General features: G+C 41.5%; 2 protein-coding genes across 5 annotated transcripts in view; one reads left to right on the top strand and one right to left on the bottom strand.

Annotated features, from left to right (window-relative positions):
- Trip4 (thyroid hormone receptor interactor 4) overlaps positions 1–18,490 on the top strand; it is an 80,944-nt gene that overhangs the window by 5,375 nt on the left and 57,079 nt on the right. For 2 of the 4 annotated variants that reach the window (XM_052712692.1, XM_052712684.1), the window contains exon 1: positions 16,386–16,781. The exons of 1 other annotated variant lie outside the window; for it this stretch is intronic. In XM_052712692.1, the coding sequence (XP_052568652.1) occupies positions 16,681–16,781 (101 nt within the window). In that variant the 5' untranslated portion in view covers positions 16,386–16,680. Of the gene's footprint in view, positions 1–12,592; positions 12,769–16,385; positions 16,782–18,490 lie in introns of those variants that run through there. One more of the 4 variants, XM_052712699.1, reaches the window with a different exon arrangement.
- On the bottom strand, positions 1,191–12,593 carry Pclaf (PCNA clamp associated factor). Its single transcript, XM_052712782.1, has 4 exons — positions 12,416–12,593; positions 12,066–12,146; positions 9,778–9,943; positions 1,191–2,432 (listed from the first exon to the last, which is right to left on the bottom strand). Exons 1-4 carry the CDS (start codon positions 12,459–12,461, stop codon positions 2,387–2,389), a joined length of 339 nt encoding a protein of 112 aa, XP_052568742.1. The 5' UTR covers positions 12,462–12,593; the 3' UTR covers positions 1,191–2,386.

Genomic DNA, 18,490 nt, shown 5'->3' with positions numbered 1-18,490 from the left:
AAAAAAAAGGCGGGGGTGGGGGGAGGTCTTGAGAAATGGCTCAGTGGTTAAGAGCACTTGCTATTCTTGCAGAAGACTCAGGTTCAGTTCCCAGCCCCCACTTGACAAAAACTGTCTCTTCACTCCAGGTCCAGAAGATCTGAGGCCCTCTTCTGACACACACACACACACACACACACACACACACACACACACACACACACACACACACACACGGTCCACATATATGCATGCAGGCAAAACACTCATAAACAACAAAATAAAAATAAATCTTTATTTAAAAAGCCAAAACCACAAGCAAAAAAAGAAACAAGAAACATAGTTTTCAAAGTACTTGAGATTAAAAGAGGTTCTGCTTAATGTCTAAGTGTAAAAGACAAACTAAAAAAAAAACAAAATCTATAATCAGCTGGCCTGGCCTCACAGGACATGTAAATTGATTTAAAAAATGACACCAATACTTGTATTTGGAAATAAAATAGTATAGAGTATAGGAAACACAAATGGATACTGTATTGTAAAACTGAGCATTTATTTTAAACAAGTTTCACAAAAACATGGCTGCTAAAAACATGGTTAATTTTGAAAACAGATAGCCTGTCAGTAAACAAAACACAATGAGAAAGTCAAGTGTATCAGTTAACATGGTGGCACATACCTTTAATCCCAGCACTTGGGAGACAGAGACAGATCCCTGTGAGTTCAAGGCCATCTTGCTCTACATACTGAGTTCAGGGCACTTAGAGGCTACATGAGATCCTGCCTCAAAACAATTACTACTATACCTGTCTCTTCAGTAACCTCAAGTCGTCTTGAGAAACGAAGAGAAAACTCTGACTAGAGACATAAAACTTCATTTATAGAATGATTTTTTCAAATATTTTATTTTCAACTTAAAAAATAGAGGCAAAACCTGGGCGTGGTGGCACAGGCCTTTAATCCTAGCACTCAGGAGGCAGAGGCAAGTGGATTTCTGAGTTTGAGAACAGCCTGGTCTACAGAACAAGTTCCAGGACAGCCAGAACTACATAGAGAAATTCTGTCTCAGGGGAAAAAAAGAAAATATATATATATATGCAAAAGGTAATATTTTATTATACTAAATTGAATATATATCCAAGAAAAATTATTCTTTTAGGGTTGGAATGATGGCTCAGAGGTTAAGAGCACTGACTGCTTTTTTTTTTAAAAATTTTTATTTATTATGTATACACACACCAGAAGAGGGCACCATATTCCATTATAGATGGTTGTGAGTCTTCATGTGGTTGCTGGGAATTGAACTCAGGACTTCTGGAAGAGTAGCCAGTGCTCTTAACCTCTGAGCCATCTCTCCAGACCCTGACTGCTCTTTCTAAAGGACCCAGGTTCAGTTCCCAGCACCCACATGGCAGCTCACAACAGTCTACAATTCAGGTTCCAGGAGATCTAGCACCCTCACACAAACCTACATGTAAGCAAAACACTAATGCACATAAAATAATTAAAAATTAAAAAAAAAAGAGCAAGCCAGTAAGCAGCACCTCTTCATGGCCTCTGTATCAGCTTCTGCCTCTAGTTTCTGCCATGCTTGAGTTCCTGCTCTGACTTCCTCCAATGAAGAACAGTGACATGGAAGTGTAAGCCAAATAAACCCTTTCCTCCCCAACTTTCTTAAAAAAAAAAAAAAAAGAAAAAGAAAAATTTTTCTTTTAATGTATCTATGGAATCTTTGTTCCTGATTCTATTAGTATTTTCTTCTGTTTTCTTTTATTGAGATAGGGTTTTTCTGTACAACTGGCTGTATCTGTAGACGAGGCTGGCCTCCAACCACAGAGATCCGTCTGCCTTGGCCTCCAGAAACCTGGGATCAAAAGTGTGTGCCACCACACCCAGCTAACATTTCTTAAAAAGCATACAGCTAACTTTTTCAACATTTTATCTTTGCCCCCCCCCATTTTGAGAAATGACAAGAGATTAAATTTAATTAATACTAATTTTTTAATGTGAAAACAACTACGCCGACTTTTAAAGCAAACAAGCCATAATAATACAGCACTATTTCACATAATAATACAGCCCATAAAATGGTATTAGTACAAAGATCTAAGCAAATCTCAAAGACTTAGATTAGTAATTAGAACATCATGCAATGTTTATTTTAGCAAGAAGCTTAATAGGTAAAAGAAGCAACATATGACATTATAAATTCAAGTATGCAATTATAATTTACAAATTATAAAAATTCTCCCTTTTCATAGCCAGTTGCTTTTGAATGGTGAAATTTTAGCGCCCCCCCCCCTTAACTGAATGCCTGTTCAACAAGCCAATTGAACAAACACGTCTACCCAAATTTACATCCCAGAATACCTAAGTAAACTGAAGGCATTATTCAGGAGAATGAGTTCTATTCATTTTCGTCATCTGTGTGATCAGGTTGCAAAGGACGTGCTCTGTGAAGAAAAGAACTTCAATCACTCAAGTATCAACTGTTTATGAAATCAGAACATTAATAATGAAGTAGGTGTGCTCAAGTAAGTACAAATGAGAGAAAATTAAACTCCAGTAATTAGCAAGTGTAAACAAACTCCAAAAACTAGTGCAACAAAACTTTTTTTAAACACTGTTCCCTGTTATTTCATGGAATCAGCATTTTTCTTTTACTTTTTTCTTTTGGAACCTGTCCTGGATCTTGCTCCGTAGACCAGGCTGGCCTCAAATTCACAGAGATCTACCTGCCTCTGCCTTCCAGGTGCCACCGCCTGGCAGCATTTTTCATTTAGGACATGTTGTGAGGTTTTTTTTGTTTTTTTTTTTGGGGGGGGGGTTTCGAGACAGGGTTTCTCTGTGTAGCTTTTCTTTTGCGCCTTTCCTGGAACTCGCTTTGGAGACCAGGCTGGCCTCGAACTCACAGAGATCCACCTGGCTCTGCCTCCCGAGTGCTGGGATTAAAGGCGTGCGCCACCACCGCCCGGTTTATGTTGTGAGTTTTATTTCAAAGGACCCAGGTAAGCAGTGTATGCCTGTACTCCCAACACCTAGGGAAGATGAGGCAGTAGGATTGCAAAAAAAAAAAAAAAAAAAAAAAAAAAAAGTTTGAGGCTACTCTCTGGTCTGCATACCAAGTAGCAGATCAGCCAGAACTATGTGGTAAGACCCTGTCTCAACAAAACAAGAAACAAACTGGAGAGATGGCTCATTCATTCTTGAATAGGACAACAGTTTAGTTCCCAGCACATACCCTGTAACTCCAGCTCCAGGGGATTCAATACCTTCTTGGGCCTTACAGGTACCCACGTGTGTGCATGCGCACACAGACACAAAAAATGAAATAAATATTACAAAGTAATAAAAAATAAAAATGCAAATCTTAATGTGTAACTCCTGCACTGGGAGGCTGAGGCACGAAGACTGCTGCGAATTCCAAGTCCTACTTGGATTGCACAGTGAGTTCTGGGACAGCTTGGGATACATAGAGTCTACAAATAAATAAATGGCGGCTGGAGAGACTGCTCACAAGTTAAGGGCACTTGCTGCTCTTATAGAATACCCAAGTCCAGTGCCCTGGACCCGTTGGACAGCTCACAATCGCCATAACTTCAATCTCAAGGGACCCAGTGCTGTCTTCCGGCCTCCCCAGGCACCTAAACTCACCATGCACATACCTATAAACATAACTTAAATCTTTAAAATAGAAGTATGATTAAGGGCTGGAGAGATGGCTCAGCAGTGAAGAGCAATGGCTGCTCTTCCTGAGGTTCTTGGTTCAATTCCCAGCACCCACATGGCAGCTCATAGCTGTCTATAATTCCAATCTGACACCCTCACATAGACACACATGCAGACAAAACATCAATACACATAAAAATAAATCTTAAAAAAGAAATATCAAATATATGTATAAAACTGTTAAAAACTATTAAAAATATCTCATTCCCACAACATTGGTTTTAATGTTAAGTGGACTGATAAATAGAATATAACCTGTTACTAAAAATTTTATGGTATACAAAGTAAAAAAATTCATTTGAATAGAGAAAAAAATATAGCAAACAAATTGCCATATTCTTTGGACTACATGGATGTATTCTTTAAAAAAATAACCTTGCCGGGCGGTGGTGGCTCACGCCTTTAATCCCAGCACTCGGGAGGCAGAGCCAGGCGGATCTCTGTGAGTTCGAGGCCAGCCTGGGCTACCAAGTGAGTTCCAGGAAAAGGCGCAAAGCTACACACAGAAACCCTGTCTCGAAAAACCAAAAAAAAAAAAAAAAAAAACAAAAAAACAAAAAAAAAAAAAACTCTAAATCATTTGGTAGGCTATGATAATCATAACATTTGAATAAGTGTACATTAATATTAATCCAAAACCATTCTGTACTTACCATCCTTTTTATAGTAAATCAATTAAAAACTTTCTCATAAATCACAATTTTATTTTAGAGTTAACAAAGCTTAGTGATATTTACTCTAAAATCCTTAGTTTCCAAGTGAGATAATGAGATCCAGTGAGCCTCAATGGTCATAGACCAGATACTAAAAGAAGGAAGCTATAACAAAGTATTCAGCCTTGGTATGAGATTACCATTGCTTCGTGTACTAATAGATTATGGAAAGGTCTTCATTGTGTTTTCCTGGAAATTAAGACAAACACATCATGACCCAAACTTCCTTTTTGCAAGGCCTGATTTTCTTTAGGCATAATAGTTATGTTCAAGATTTATGTAAATGGAGCTGAAGAGACTTCTTGATAGGTAAAATGCTTGCAATGCAAACATGAAGAGCTGAATTCCATCCCCTCAGAATCTACATTAAAACGCTGGCACAATGACATATGCCTGGAATCCCAGTGCTGGGGAGGCAGAGACAGGAGGATTTGAGGCTCACTGGCCAGCCAGTCTAGTCAAATCAGCATGCTCCAGGTAAAATGAGAGATCCTGTCTCAGAAAAATAAGGCACAAAGTGATTGAGAAAGACATTCGAAGCCAGGCTTGAATGGTGGCGCACACCTTTAATTCCAGTAGTTGGGAGACAGAGGCAGGTGGATCTCTTGAGTTCAAGGCCAGCTTGGTCTACAGAGTGAGTTCCAGGACAGCCAGGACTACACAGAGAAACCCTGTCTCAGGAAAAATAAAATAGAAAAGGAAGACACTCCATGTTAACCTATGGCTTCCACATGTACAAATGTATATGCATATCTATGCACGTCCAGACACAGACACACAGACAAACAAAATTTAAGCAGATGCTTGCTGTACTGATCACAACAGCCAAGATATGAACTAGCCTACAGCTGTGTCAATAGATGAATGAATAAAGAAATTGTGACACATATACACAATGAAATTTAATTTCGCTACAAAGAAGAATGAAATGACATTTGGAGGCCAGAGAGATGGCTTTGTGGTTAAGAGTGCTTACTGCTCTTGTAGAAGACAGGAGTTCATATCCAGCCCTCACATATGCTACATAAGTACTCCACCATGGAACTATATCCCTCTCACTGGCTTTGTTTTTTTGAGACAGTCTCACTATGTACTGTAGGATGACTTTGAAGTCATGATCTGTCTCAACCTCTGTAATTAAGCCATGTGTCACCATGTCTGGCTATTGCTGATTTATATTATAGATTAAACTTGTTTATGAGACTATATAATTTCTCTCCATGTGATAGAAAGTCATTTTTGTCTTCTATTTGTTTGTTTAGTGACAGGGTCTCAGGTAACCCAGACTGACCTGTGTAGCTTTTAAGTATATATGTAAGAAAGATGAGTTGTGGGCTGGAGAGATGGCTTAGGAACCAAGAGCACTTACAGAGGACACAGTTGAGCACCTACACCAGGTGGCTCACAGCCACCTGTAGCTCCAGTTCCAGGGAATCCATGCCCTCTGGCCTCTGTAAGTAGTACCTGCACATATGTGGTATACATAAACTCATGCAGACACATACATATATGCATAGATAAAAATAAATCTTTTTAAAAGTACTAATTGAAGCCGGGCGGTGGTGGCACACGCCTTTAATCCCAGCACTTGGGAGGCAGAGGCAGGTGGATCTTTGTGAGTTCGAGGCCAGCCTGGTCTACAGAGCTAGTCCAGGACAGACTCCAAAGCTACAGAGAAACCCTGTCTCGAAACCCCCCCCCCAAAAAAAAAATCACTAATTGAGCATGATGTAAAATGCCTATCAAATGCATTATCTTTTTTTTTGCAGTGTTAAGATGTTGAACCCAGGGCCTTGCACTGACAAGTCTCTGTCATTGACTGAGGCACATCTCCAAGCCCAGTCTCATCATTATGGCAGCCAAAGCAGAAGAGAGTACAAGGCTCTAGTTCCAGAATGATTTCAATGCAAATCTGGATTACCAGGTAGAGGATTAATACTCAGGAAGCAGATTCAAACCCATCATTGCCCCAATGTCAGTTACTGTACAAAAAGCTAAATGCAGCCAAGTATGGTGGCTCACACTTCTAATCCCAAAACCAGAGAGGCAGAGAGGTTAAGGTAGGAGGGTTGCCACTTGTTCAAGGTCAGCCTGGGCTGCAGAGTGAGACATCTAGAAAGAAAGAAAGAGAGAGAGAGAGAGAGAGAGAGAGAGAGAGAGAGAGAGAGAGAGAGAGAGAGAGAGAGAGGAAAACAGAGTTAAATGACTTTAGCACAGTGGTAGAGCTTGTCTAATGCTTACAAGTCCCAGAGTTCAATTTGTAGCACAGAAAGAATGGCAGAGAAGAGAATTTACAGTAGTATCTTGTACTTCCTTCCAAAGTACATGTAAAGTCTGAAATATTTTCTCATTTTCTAACTACTTTATAGGCCTTTTGTTTTAGTGCACCATACAGAACATTGAATCTCCATTCCACACTTCACACTTACTCTCTAGATCAAAGTGAAATTATTTTCAAGGTGGACTTTTAATGATCCATATTTCATAAACCACATTTAATGAAATCATTAACCAATGTTCAGCATTGTCTTTTTTTTCTTTATTTTTATATGTGAAACTCCAGGAGATTTACGATTGGTGTCCACCATCTAATTAACCCTTGAGATGATCTTCAAGGCAGTCCAGTTTGAGCTTCTCAGCATTTTCTGTGTTACTAACCCAGTGGGATGAGTAGCTGTGAAGACCTGGTTGTTTTCCTTGTAACACTGGATTTGCAGATGCCACTTGGTCCAATATTAGAATGTGATCTGGTTTGAGGCTCTTAACGGATAAGACACAGAAAGGTAAGCAAGACCCCAAGGATACTGGCTATAGCTTTTAGGGAGCTGCTGGAGGATACCACGGTGGTGGCTTCAGGGGCATCAGTTTCATAGTAGGTAGGGCCCGCTGTGCTGGTTAAAGGGACAAATGACTCAACCTGCATCGGAAGGACCACAAGGAGCAACAGCCCCAAACAGAGTCTGACCGCCATCCTCTCGCCCCTGGGGGTCAGGGTGCTGAGTGTCCAGCTTGCTGCTTGTTGAGCTGGAAGTTTTCTAGGCTTTTGGCTGGTGTGAAGATTACAAACTAGGTCTTACTTTCATGGAGACATCACAATGACAGTGTCATGGTGCCACACCCTCTTTCTACACCCAAGTCCTCTTTTGGTTTTGTTTTTTGAAGCAGGATCTCAGGTAGTTCAGGCTAGCCCCTCAATCTCACAAGTCTTTCCTTTAGAATTAAAAGATTTTTGAAAAGGAAATAGTGGGCAAGACATGTTGGTGCACACCTCTAATCCAGCACTCAGGAGGCAGAGGCAAGTGAGTCTCTGAGTTCCGGGCCAGCCTGGGCTACATAGTAAGTTCCTGGCCAGTCAAGGCTACAGAGTGAGATCCTGTCTCAAAAAAGAAAATGAAAACGTGGGGGCAGTGAAATGGCTCAGCTGGTCAGTGCTTGCTTGTCATTTGAATCTGGACCCCTGAGTTCAACTCCTGAAACCCATATAGAAGTGGAAAGAGAACTGACTCCTTAAAGGTGTCCTCCGACTTTCATACAGCCTCCATGGTGTATGCCTTGGTTTCAATACTTATACAGACCTCCAAGAATTCAAATACTTTTCTTCCTGATTTTTTTTAGGTGCAGAGTAATGAAGCTAATGCCTCAAACACGCTAAGTTTTCTCCACTGAGCTACATCCCCAGCCCTTTTTTTGTCTTTTTTTTTTTTTTTTTTTTTTTTCAAGACTGGGAGGATTTCTCTGTGTAGCCCTGGCTGTCCTGGAACAGTATAGAGTAGACTGGCTTGGAACTCAAAGAGACCCACCTGCCTCTGCCTCCTTAGTGCTGGCATTCAAAGTATGGGCCACCATGCCTGGCTTTTTTTGTGATTCTTACTAAAGTGATAGATGTTGATTGTTAGAAATTTATGGTATGTAGCATGAGACAAGATTTTTTACCCAGATAAATAATTATTGATACTTGTTATATTTTCCTATAGTGTATGTGTCTTGAAAAGCAGATTGTACTTTGAAAAAAAAATTTTATTTTTATATACATTTATTTTATGGGTACATGTATGTTTGTACCCAACTGTATGCATGTATATCACATGCTACAGGAACCCAAGTAGGTCAGAAGAGGTATTAGTCCCCTTGGTACTGGAGTTACATACAGTTGTGAGCTGCCATGTAGGTGCTGGAAACCAAACCTGAATCCTCTGTACATGCTCTTAAACACCAAGCCATCTCTATAGCCCCAAATATTATACTTTTATATCCAGAATTTTAGCTCAATATTTATCACTAGCATTCTCATTTCATTAATCTTAAAAACAAGCTGGCATGGTGGTGCCTCTACTCCCAGCATTCAGAGGCAGATGAATCTCTTTGTGTTCAAGGCCAGCCTAGCCTACGTAGTGAATGTCAGGACGGCCAGAGCTACAGAACAGAGGCCCTGTCTCAAAAAAATAATTTAAAAAGCTCAGCCCCAGTTTGAAGAATTCTTTAGGATTTACAGAGAAGGTACCAAAAAAAAAAAAATTACAGAATTCTATTGGTTGTTTCTATAGAGTAATTTCTGTTTATATATTATATATATTAATTATATATTTCTCGTGAAAGTTCAACACATAGTATTATTACTTGTTTTGGTACTGGAGACTAAACAGACTGCATGCACACTAAACTGAGCTACACTTAACTAGTAATTTTGTGGGGTATAAGTAGCTCAATGGAATTCAAACTAAATGAACTGCCATAGAAATTTCTTTTTGAAAAAAAAAAAAGTCAGAAAAAAAGGAGCAAAAGGAGGGAAGAGAGGGAAGGAGGAAGGTAGGCAGACTATAAAGTGTGGTAGCTCATGCCTCTCTTCCCAGCACTTAGCAGGCTGAGGCAGAAGAATTACAAGAAGTTCAAGTCTGTCCTGGACTACATACAGAGACTGTCTCAAAAAAAAAAACAAAACAAGCCGGGTAATGGTGCACGGCCTTAATTCCAGCACTCGAGAGGCAGAAGCAGGTGGATCTCTGTGAGTTTGAGGCCAGCCTGGTCTACAGAGTTCCAGGACAGGTAGGGCTGTTAAACAGAGAAACCCTGACTCAAAAACCAAGCAAACAAACAAACAAAATAAACAAAAAGTAAAAACAAAAACAAAACTGTAAAAATTAGAGGAATAATAAGTGAATAGGAATCAAGCCTCTTTAGAGTAAGTAAAAATTAATTTTTGAAAGATATTTGAAATTTTAGAATGACATAAGAAAGTTAAAGCATAGTTTTTCTTTTCTTACTAGCTTGAAGAGAAACTTTAAAATTACTCACTATCCCATTTGTCTTTTATTTTTAAGGGGACATTTTCTTTGTCTTCCAGAACATAAACACTTACTTTCTCTTTGCTGTTCCTAAGCCACTGCACCCCGCTTCTTCAGGAGGAAGCTGGTTCTCTTTTTCTGAATCTTTGGGGGACAGCCTGAAGAACTCTCCGATGCCTTTTTGCCACTTCGGAGTTGGGCGCACACAAACTGGGTTCCCTCCTGCATACTTATTTTCAGCTATAAAATAGAAACAGAACTAAATAAAAACATATAATTGCCTTTCTTTAATATCAGACTCCAAGAGGTATTAAGTAATACAACAAACATCTTAAATTAGAAAAATCAGACTGGTGTGGTGCTCAGTGGTAAAGAACACTTGTTTCTTTCAGAATACTGAGTTTGGGCTGGAAAGAACTGATTTCCACAAATTGTCCTCTGAGTTCCCTATGTGTGTAATAGTGTACAAATCCATGCACATCTGAACACACACACATACACAAACACACAGACAATAAATATATGTAATAAGAATCATTTGGAATGAGAATACTATTTTTTGGCCTTAAAAACACAAATCTATGACCATTTTTTTTTATTGGCAGAGTCGGGGATGAGTCAGTATTTTATATACCCCAGTCTGGCTTCACAGTCACTTTTTAGCTGATGCTAGCCTTGAATTCCTGATCCTCCTGCCTCTACTTCTCAGATGCCGGGGCTGCAAGCACGTGCCACTACACTAAGCCACTTCTTGTTTTCTTGATTATTCTTGTGAGACAGCATATTGCTAGGGCCCCCAGTACACCTGGTGCTCACTTCGTAGCTCAGGCTGGCTTTGAATATATAGTTGTCCTCCTGCCTCAGCCTCCAGAGTACTTAGGATTAATGCACTTTTTGCCTGGCTGCTTAACACATATTAAGGACCTATTCAATTAGATCTAGTGATTTAGCAGTAGGCCAGACAATGGGAGGTGGCCTTGATAGAATTAACTCCAGTTGTACAAAATATAAGACATTCTGAATACATTTATCTACTTTCAAAAATTTTGTCTACTACTGCCTTATCTTAAGAGGTGGAAATAGTAAATATTTTCTAATGAAATTTTTAGATTTGGTGAAAATTGAGGGCTGTGTACGGTGTAGTACATGCCTGTAATCCTAGCACTCCAGAGGCTGAAACAGCAGAGAATCAAAGCCAATCTGGCTAAATGCACATAAAGATCCTATCTCAAATAAATAATGGTGTATGGTGGTGGTGGGGTTGGGTTAGCATAAAAACCATGAATTATCGGGCATGATGGCTGACTCCTGTGATCCTACCTACTCAGAAGGCTAAAAGCAGGAGGGTTTTAACAGCAGCTGGGTAACATACCAAGGATCCCATCTCAAAAAAATAAAGCAGGGTGTTGGTGGTACATACTTGTAATCCCAGCAATCGAGAGAGAGAGAGAGAGGGGAAGAAGAGGGAGGATGTGTGGATGTGGCTCAGTAGTGTGCCGAGCATGCACAAAGCCCTGGGTTAGATCTCCAGCACAAAATAAACCTGGCATCCATGGCACATACATGTAATCCCAGCACTGGGGATGTAGAGGATCAGAAAGAGGGCTAAAGGATCTGGAGTTCAAGGTTATTCTCTGTATGTAGAAATTTTGAGGCCAGCCTGGGCTGCATGAGACCTTGGAAGAAGGAAGAGAGAGGGAAAGAGGGAGAAGGAAAGGGAAGAGGGCGGAAGAGAGGGAGGGCGGGAAGGAACAGGGAGCAGAGGAGGAGGGAGGGCAGACAAAAGCAAAGACACTTGTACTGGGACAGTGTGGGCGGAGATGTAGCTCAGTGGTAGAGTACTTGCCTGCAAGGCCTAGGGTTCAGTTCCCAGAGATTTCCTGCACGGTTGGATAGACAGATAGGCAGACAAGCACACACACACACACACACACACACACACACACACACACACACACACACACACAAAATGTGGTAGTACTGTCAGCCATCACTCTAAATCTAATGAGGCACTCAAGTAGCCTCCAAGAAAATAGTAACTGTTACTATTAAGAAAAACTAAAAAACACTGTTCAGCAACAACAAAAAATTAGGTTTAAAAATAAACTGTACCTCACCGCTAAGACTTGAGAGGCCCTAACCAAGCCTGCTCAAAGAGCAAGGCCCCCTTAGAGGGCAAGGAAGAAATTTAGGAGTGAGAATGTCAAAGGAAACAAATTCCAGAGGAAGGAAACTAAATAAAAAAAATAAAATAAATAAGTCCACCGTGGGTCAGGGCCTCACAGTTCAGGACGACTGTGCCAGGTCTGACCTCCTTTCAGGGGTGTTCTTTTACCTCCTAAGCTTTCCGGACCCGTCCTACCTTTTCTCGATGAACACGATGCAGAATTGGTGACAAAGGTGGAGGAGCCAAGCACCTTCCTAGGGGCTCGAGAAGCCACCACTGCAAAGAGAGGTAAAGGGGGGGCGTTCAGAAGAGGCTGGAGAGCTCGGACCCCGGAGCTTTGTTCTACCAGGCCCAGCCTAGCAGAGAGTGGGGTGATGCCTAGCCCCAGAACGACCTCGCCTGGTCCTCCACAGCTCCCTCAAGGTGAGGGCCTGGAGCCTGCCCCCCTAGCTGGGCTCCATGGGGGCTGGGGAGCAGCCACGGGCTTCTCCATCCTGGGGACAGGCTGCCTGGGGAGCCCCCAGCCCCGCGCTGTATCCCTTCACCTTTTCTGTAGGCTCCTGGGACGTAGTTTGCTTTGGTCCGCACCATGTTCCCACAGCAAGAGACAACTCGCACCGACGCCCCAGCTGCGGATGTCTTAACTGGACAAGAACCCGAAAATGACGTTCCCGCCACAGTTTAAATGGTTCTCTTTCCCGCGCGCTCCAAGCTCTTGAGCACCGTGGCTCTTATTGGTTCCGCGCCTTCACCCTGAACCAATTGGCAGCGTCCAGCGGGTGACAGCCTCGAGACCAGGCTTTGCTGGCCAGTCCATCAGCCCCAGGGGTCGTGATTCGTACCCACTCCTGGTGGGCGGTACCAGGACTCCAGGGGTGCACCAAGTGTGGGCACCGAGGTAGGTTGTGAACTAGCCAAGTGGGTCGGCTTATAAAATAAAACATAGTAAAGATAGGAATTGCAATATTTCTTCAAAAGTTACCACAGAGTTAAATCCATGGTGATTAAACCCTGAAAGTGAAAATAAAAATTAAGTGGATTTTTTGTTGCAAATCAAAGCTGAAGTTTAATATCCTTAATATCTGCAGTGTTTTAAATTAACTTTCTGAGGTGGGAGAAAGGAAAACGCAATTTAGTTTTTTACAGTGCTTTTAAAAAACGTTTTCAGATCACGTAAGACTAAAAAATTGGACAAATTGTCCATACACACATAAAAATAAACATGGCCACATAGCTAAAAATCTGCTAAAAAAAATCTGTGTAAAAAGGCTACAGTTCCAACCCACATGAGAATAATGTTATAATAAAGAAATCATAAATATTTTCTGACCCTATGCTTCAAAAATCACAGTATTCCTAAGAATGTGTCTTTGTTCTGAATGTCATGCATGGAGTGAGAGCATTTGTGCTTGCTGCAGGATACTTCCTGCTAACGCTTGTTTGAACGGCCACCTTCAAAGCCTAAGTACTTCTTTCCAGTGAATTAGGCTCAAACAGCAACAAAATCTGCTCCGGACCTTAACCAAACCAGCAATTCATGGTGTTATACAACCTACAGATTTCAAAGCCAGGCCTAGTGAACCTTGTAATCTCAGCCCTGAGGAGGCAGTGAGTTCCTTGCCAGTCTGGGCTACACCACAAGGAAAGGAAAGGGACTGACTGGAGGGGAGAAAAGGGAGGGCAGGGGAGGAGGAAAGGGGAAGGGGGTAGGGGAGGCGGTAGGGGAGGGAAGAGAAGAGAAGGAAAGGGAAGGGAAGGAGAGAGGAAAGGAGAAAGGAGAAAAAGAACAGAAACAAAGAAAAGAAAGACACCACCCCCCTTGCAAAAAAAAAAAAAAAATAGAGGAGAGATGGCTCAGCAGTTCAGAGGTTGCTCTCTTCCAGAGGCCCCAGGTTCACAGGTTCAATTCCCAGCACCCACATGGCCGCTCACAGCTGTCTGTAACTGCAGTTCTAGAGGATCTGACACCCTCACACAGACATACATACAGGCAAAATGCTAATGCACATAAAAATAAATAAATCATTAAAGAAAGGAAAATAATGAAAGGGTTTAGGCAGTCATTGAATTAACATCATAATATTAGCAATAGTAGTTTATCTTAAACCCTGGAGTGTTAGATTACAACCAAATTCCCACCAGAAAAATCAACAAGCATTCCTTTATTGTCATTTAGTCTCATGAAAATGCACACTGGCTCTTAAGTGGCATTGTTTCCTTTTCAGTTAAAGACCTTCTACTCGGGTCTGAATTGCTTAGTTAAACTCACATTCCAGAGTCCTGCAGAGAAAAAGGAATGTGTCTTTTCTCTTGCATTTCTACCAAATGGCTAGAAAGAATGTCAAATATACCTCTTCATACATGGACAATCTACATATTATTGTAGTTGTGATTGTTTTTTGTCTTTTAACACCAATGATGTTGATGAGGGATGCACATTAGAGAAAAACACACACAAAAAAGGATGATACTTACCAAATGTTTTTAATTAAAAAGGCTACTTTGGGGGCTGGGAATGTGACTTAATTGGTAGGTACAACACTCACCTAATATACAATTTGCTCTCCAGCACCACATAAAGATAGGCACGATGGAGCATGAGTGTAATCCTAGCATTTGGGAAGCAGAGGCAGGTGGATCTCTGAGTTTGAGGCCAGCCTGGGATGCATGAACCCTGTCTAGAAGGAGGGGAGGATGATGATGATTGGGGCCGAGGCAGAAGCAGGAGGGTGTCTGTGAGTTGAGGCCAGCCTTGTCTACATAAGGAGTTCCAGAACAACCAAGGCTACATAGAGAGACCCTGTCTCAAACAAAACAAAACAAAAAGATTGCTTTGGAAAAGTCCTTCTTTAAAATTAAGTAAAACAGAATTGTGTGACTTAAATATGAACATCTTGAAAACCTAACACATTAAGAAAAGTTGTAGCAGAGCCGGCAAGATGGCTCAGCAGGTAAGCACTCTTGCCATCAAACTGGATGACTTGAGTTCCATTCCCAGGATCCACAGGTAGAAGGAAAGAACTGACTCCTGCAAGTTGTCCTCTGACCTCTACATGAGTGCCACAGCACTGAAACCCACCCACTCATGTACAAAATAAATGTCTTAAAGAAAAAGTTACAAACATTTTAAAGAAAAAGGGAACGGAAAAGTTGTTGTGTATTATGTATTAATGGAATTTCTGTTTAAATTTATACCTTGCTACGGGAGATGTGACCCAAGGTCTTGCAAATGTTAAGTACAGTCTTTACCACTGAGCTAAACTATGGGAATGAAAAAATATAGAAAAGAGTAGATGATTTGAATAAACTAGAATTAAAAATGAATGCATCAGATTTTTATGAGAGGATAAAATTTATTCTCACCATTAATGAACATTGACTGTATTTTGCTTTTTTAGAAAAGCTGGTGGGCCAGCAAAATGGTTTAGAAGGTAAAAGCTCTTGCTGCCAAGCCTGACCACCTGAGTTTAATTCTCAGGACCCATACATACAGTAAAAGGGAAGAGCTCACTCCCACAAGCTGTCCTCTGTCACATGTGCATTGTGCGTTTGTGGTAGCCCACAGACATATACACACATGGACAAACACACAAATAGATATAATTTTTTAATGATTTCTTTATTTTAGGTAAATTGATGTTTTGTTTGCATGTACATCTGCAGACCAGAAGAGGGCATCAGATCCCATAGATTCTGTGGCATAGAAGGTTGTGAGCCGCCATATGGGTTCTGGGAATTGAACTCAGGACTTCTGGAAGAACAGTCAGTGCTCTTAACCACTTAACTGCTTAACCGCAGAGCCATCTCTCCAGCCCCAATATGATAACTTTTTAAGACAGGGTCTCACTAGTAACCCTGGCTGCCTGGAACTTACTACATAGACCAGGCTGGCCTTGAACTCACAAAGGTCCACTTGCCTTTGCCTCCTTGAGTTCTGGGGTTAAAAGCATGTGCCACCATGCCCAGTTAATGTAATTTATTTTTGTAAGTCCCCCCCCCCCCCCCGTATGTGTAAGTGCCTGCATGTATGTAAGTGCACCACCACATGCATGCCTGGTGGCTGTGGAGGCCAGAGAAAAAGGGTGTAGGAGTCCCTGGAATTGGACTTCCAGATGGTTGTTAGTCTTCATGTGTGATTCTAGTCTCAATTACAGATGGCACTAAAAATAAGCACCACCATCATCAGAACAAAAACTACTACAGTACTTACAAACAGCCTGCAAGGACTGGAGTTTTTGTTTTGCTTTGTCTGACTGAGATTTTTACATGCTCAGCAGGCAGGATACCACTGAGCTTTATGCCCTGTCTCCCTCCACCCTACCTCCTTTTTGTTTTGAGACAAGGCCTCGCTAAGTTACAAAGACTGGCTTTGAGTTCACTTCGTACCACAAACAGGCTTTGGATTTGTTATCTTCCTGACTAGAGCTGTTGTAAATGTTCTATAATTGGAACCCGACTAAATTCGAAAGCTGTACCCATCCTTCGGGGTCCTACTTTCTTTTATTCCTACTACAGCTCTTCTATAGGTGTATATATTGTCTTGGCACAATTGCCAATGTACTTTCTGGAGTTACACCTGTATGTCGAAAAATCACTCAAGCGCAGAGCAACCCCACACGTGTAAACAGACCCGGAAGCTGATAGAAGCCGGAGGCGGCCCAAGTGGGCGGGATCAGCCTCAAAGGCGGTGCGACCGAGCAGGGCGGTGCAAGCTTGCGGAACCCTAGGCGGCGAGGTCGCCGTTGTGAAGGGAACTAGTCCGGCGCAGGACGAGAAGCTTTTGCAGCCCAGCTGGTTCCGGTTGGAGAAGATGGCGGTGGCTGGGGCGGCGTCCCGGGAGCCGCTGGTACACTGGTGCACACAGCAGTTGCGGAAAACTTTCGCCCTGGATGTCAGCGAGGAGATCATACAGTAAGATGGGTTCCAGGGACGAGGCGGGAAGCAACTCTGTGGTACGACCCGGTAGGGCGAACCGGAAAGCCAAGAGGACTAAGAAGTTGATAAGAAATATGATAAAAGGGGCTGCCGATGGACTTTCGTGTTTGAATTTTAGCCTCCACTTTTTCAGTTTAACCCCTACATCAGTATGTCAGACCACACGCACTTTTCTAGGAAACTGGCAACATCGTAATAATTAGACCTGTAAGATTGTCTCGGGTGGCTCTGCTGACTCCCCATGGGAGAGCTTAATTTGGGGGATGTGGGGATGTGGAATGGCTAGGGAGGAAGGGCTGAAGGGTGGGAGGAGGGACGAGGGGGGATCTGTGGGTGGTATGTAGAGTGAGTAGAACATTTCTTAATAAAGAAAAAAGGGAAAAAAAAGATTGTCTCGGGAACTGGTTTGCTTACAGATTGTGGAGAGAGTGAACAAATCAAGATTCGCTTTCTAGAAATTTCTTACTCTGAACGTTGTAGTTTGTATCAAACAGAACCCATAATTTACATGGGGACGACGTTAGTACAGTATAGATAGTTCTAATTGCAGAGTCACAGCTTCGGTTTTCTGTTGCCACTTAATCAGTTTTGGAACCTTCAGCAAATGAATTTACCCTTTTGTAACCCCCACCCCCTTTAATTAGAAAATGAATAATTAATAGAGCTTGCCTTTAAAATTCTTATGAAACAGATGATGATTATTTAATATTTGCTTGAAATAACTAACTTAATTTGTTGCACTGTTACTATAAGCCAGTCTCTGGGGCAACAAGATGATATAGACAAATTGGGTTTACTGTGTTAACGAGTTCTGCGATGTGAAGAAGCTGAGGGTTTTCTGGGAACACAGAATAAGCTTTTCAATACTAAATAAACTATCCAATAAAGGGTATGGATTATGATTTGAGGCTCTTTAAGATGTACTGGAAAAGATGCCTCTCACCTGAGAACAAAATTAGCAGAAGCTGAGGTTCAAAGTATCCATGTGGAGGGAAGTTTACAAAAAGAAACCGGATTAATTGCTATTCCAGAATTATAAGAAATACGGTCAGTTTTCTGAGGCTGGGAGAAAATAGGTTTTTTCCCCTTTCTTGACAAGGAAGAGTTCAGATAACCTGACTGTCTTAAAGTTGAAACTGTAAGTATGGTTTACCATTTGCTTCCATTTTAAAAGCATTATAAGTTAGACAGAAGCCTGCTGATCATAAGCTTTCAGGCTACGCATGCTATAATACTATTTAAAGGACTTATTAAGTGTTTACTAGTTGGCAACAAGCTCTTACGTCAGGATGAAAGCAGTTGCTGTGCTTTGTTTGACATTTAATTGAGAACAACACAGATGTAATATTGTAAGAATGCGGATAATTTCATATGTGTCTTAAATATTAAAAGAATTTTGGTTGTTGTTTTTTTGAGACAGAGTTTCTCTGTGTAGCTGTCCTGGAACTCGATCTGTAGACCAGGCTGGCCTCAAAATCACAGAGATCCACCTGCCTCTGCTTCTTGAGTTCTGGGATATGCCACCACTTTCCAGCATAACTTTCTAGTTTTTTTTAACGTAATTTTTTTTTTTTTATTTTTTAGACAGGATTTCTCTGTGTAACCCTGGCTGTCCTGGAACTCACTCTGTAGAACAGGTTGGCCTCCAGCTCACAGAGATCCACTTGCCTGGCCTCCTGGGTTCT

Source organism: Peromyscus californicus, unplaced genomic scaffold (genome assembly GCF_007827085.1).
Source record: "Peromyscus californicus insignis strain IS unplaced genomic scaffold, ASM782708v3 Scaffold_11__1_contigs__length_118956290, whole genome shotgun sequence".
Classification (NCBI taxonomy): domain Eukaryota; kingdom Metazoa; phylum Chordata; class Mammalia; order Rodentia; family Cricetidae; genus Peromyscus; species Peromyscus californicus.
Note: the sequence above shows the minus strand (reverse complement) of the source record. Positions and strands in the feature narration are given on the sequence as shown.

What these genes read in the sequence shown, in the direction of transcription:
- Pclaf (XM_052712782.1), bottom strand. Translation starts at nt 12,461, where the DNA reads ATGGTGCGGACCAAAGCAAACTACGTCCCAGGAGCCTACAGAAAAG. An exon ending in CCCAGGAGCCTACAGAAAAG is followed by an intron (nt 12,147 to 12,415) that starts GTGAAGGGATAC and finishes CTCTCTTTGCAG; the next exon opens with TGGTGGCTTCTCGAGCCCCT. An exon ending in TTAGGAACAGCAAAGAGAAA is followed by an intron (nt 2,433 to 9,777) that starts GTAAGTGTTTAT and finishes TTTTCTTCACAG; the next exon opens with AGCACGTCCTTTGCAACCTG.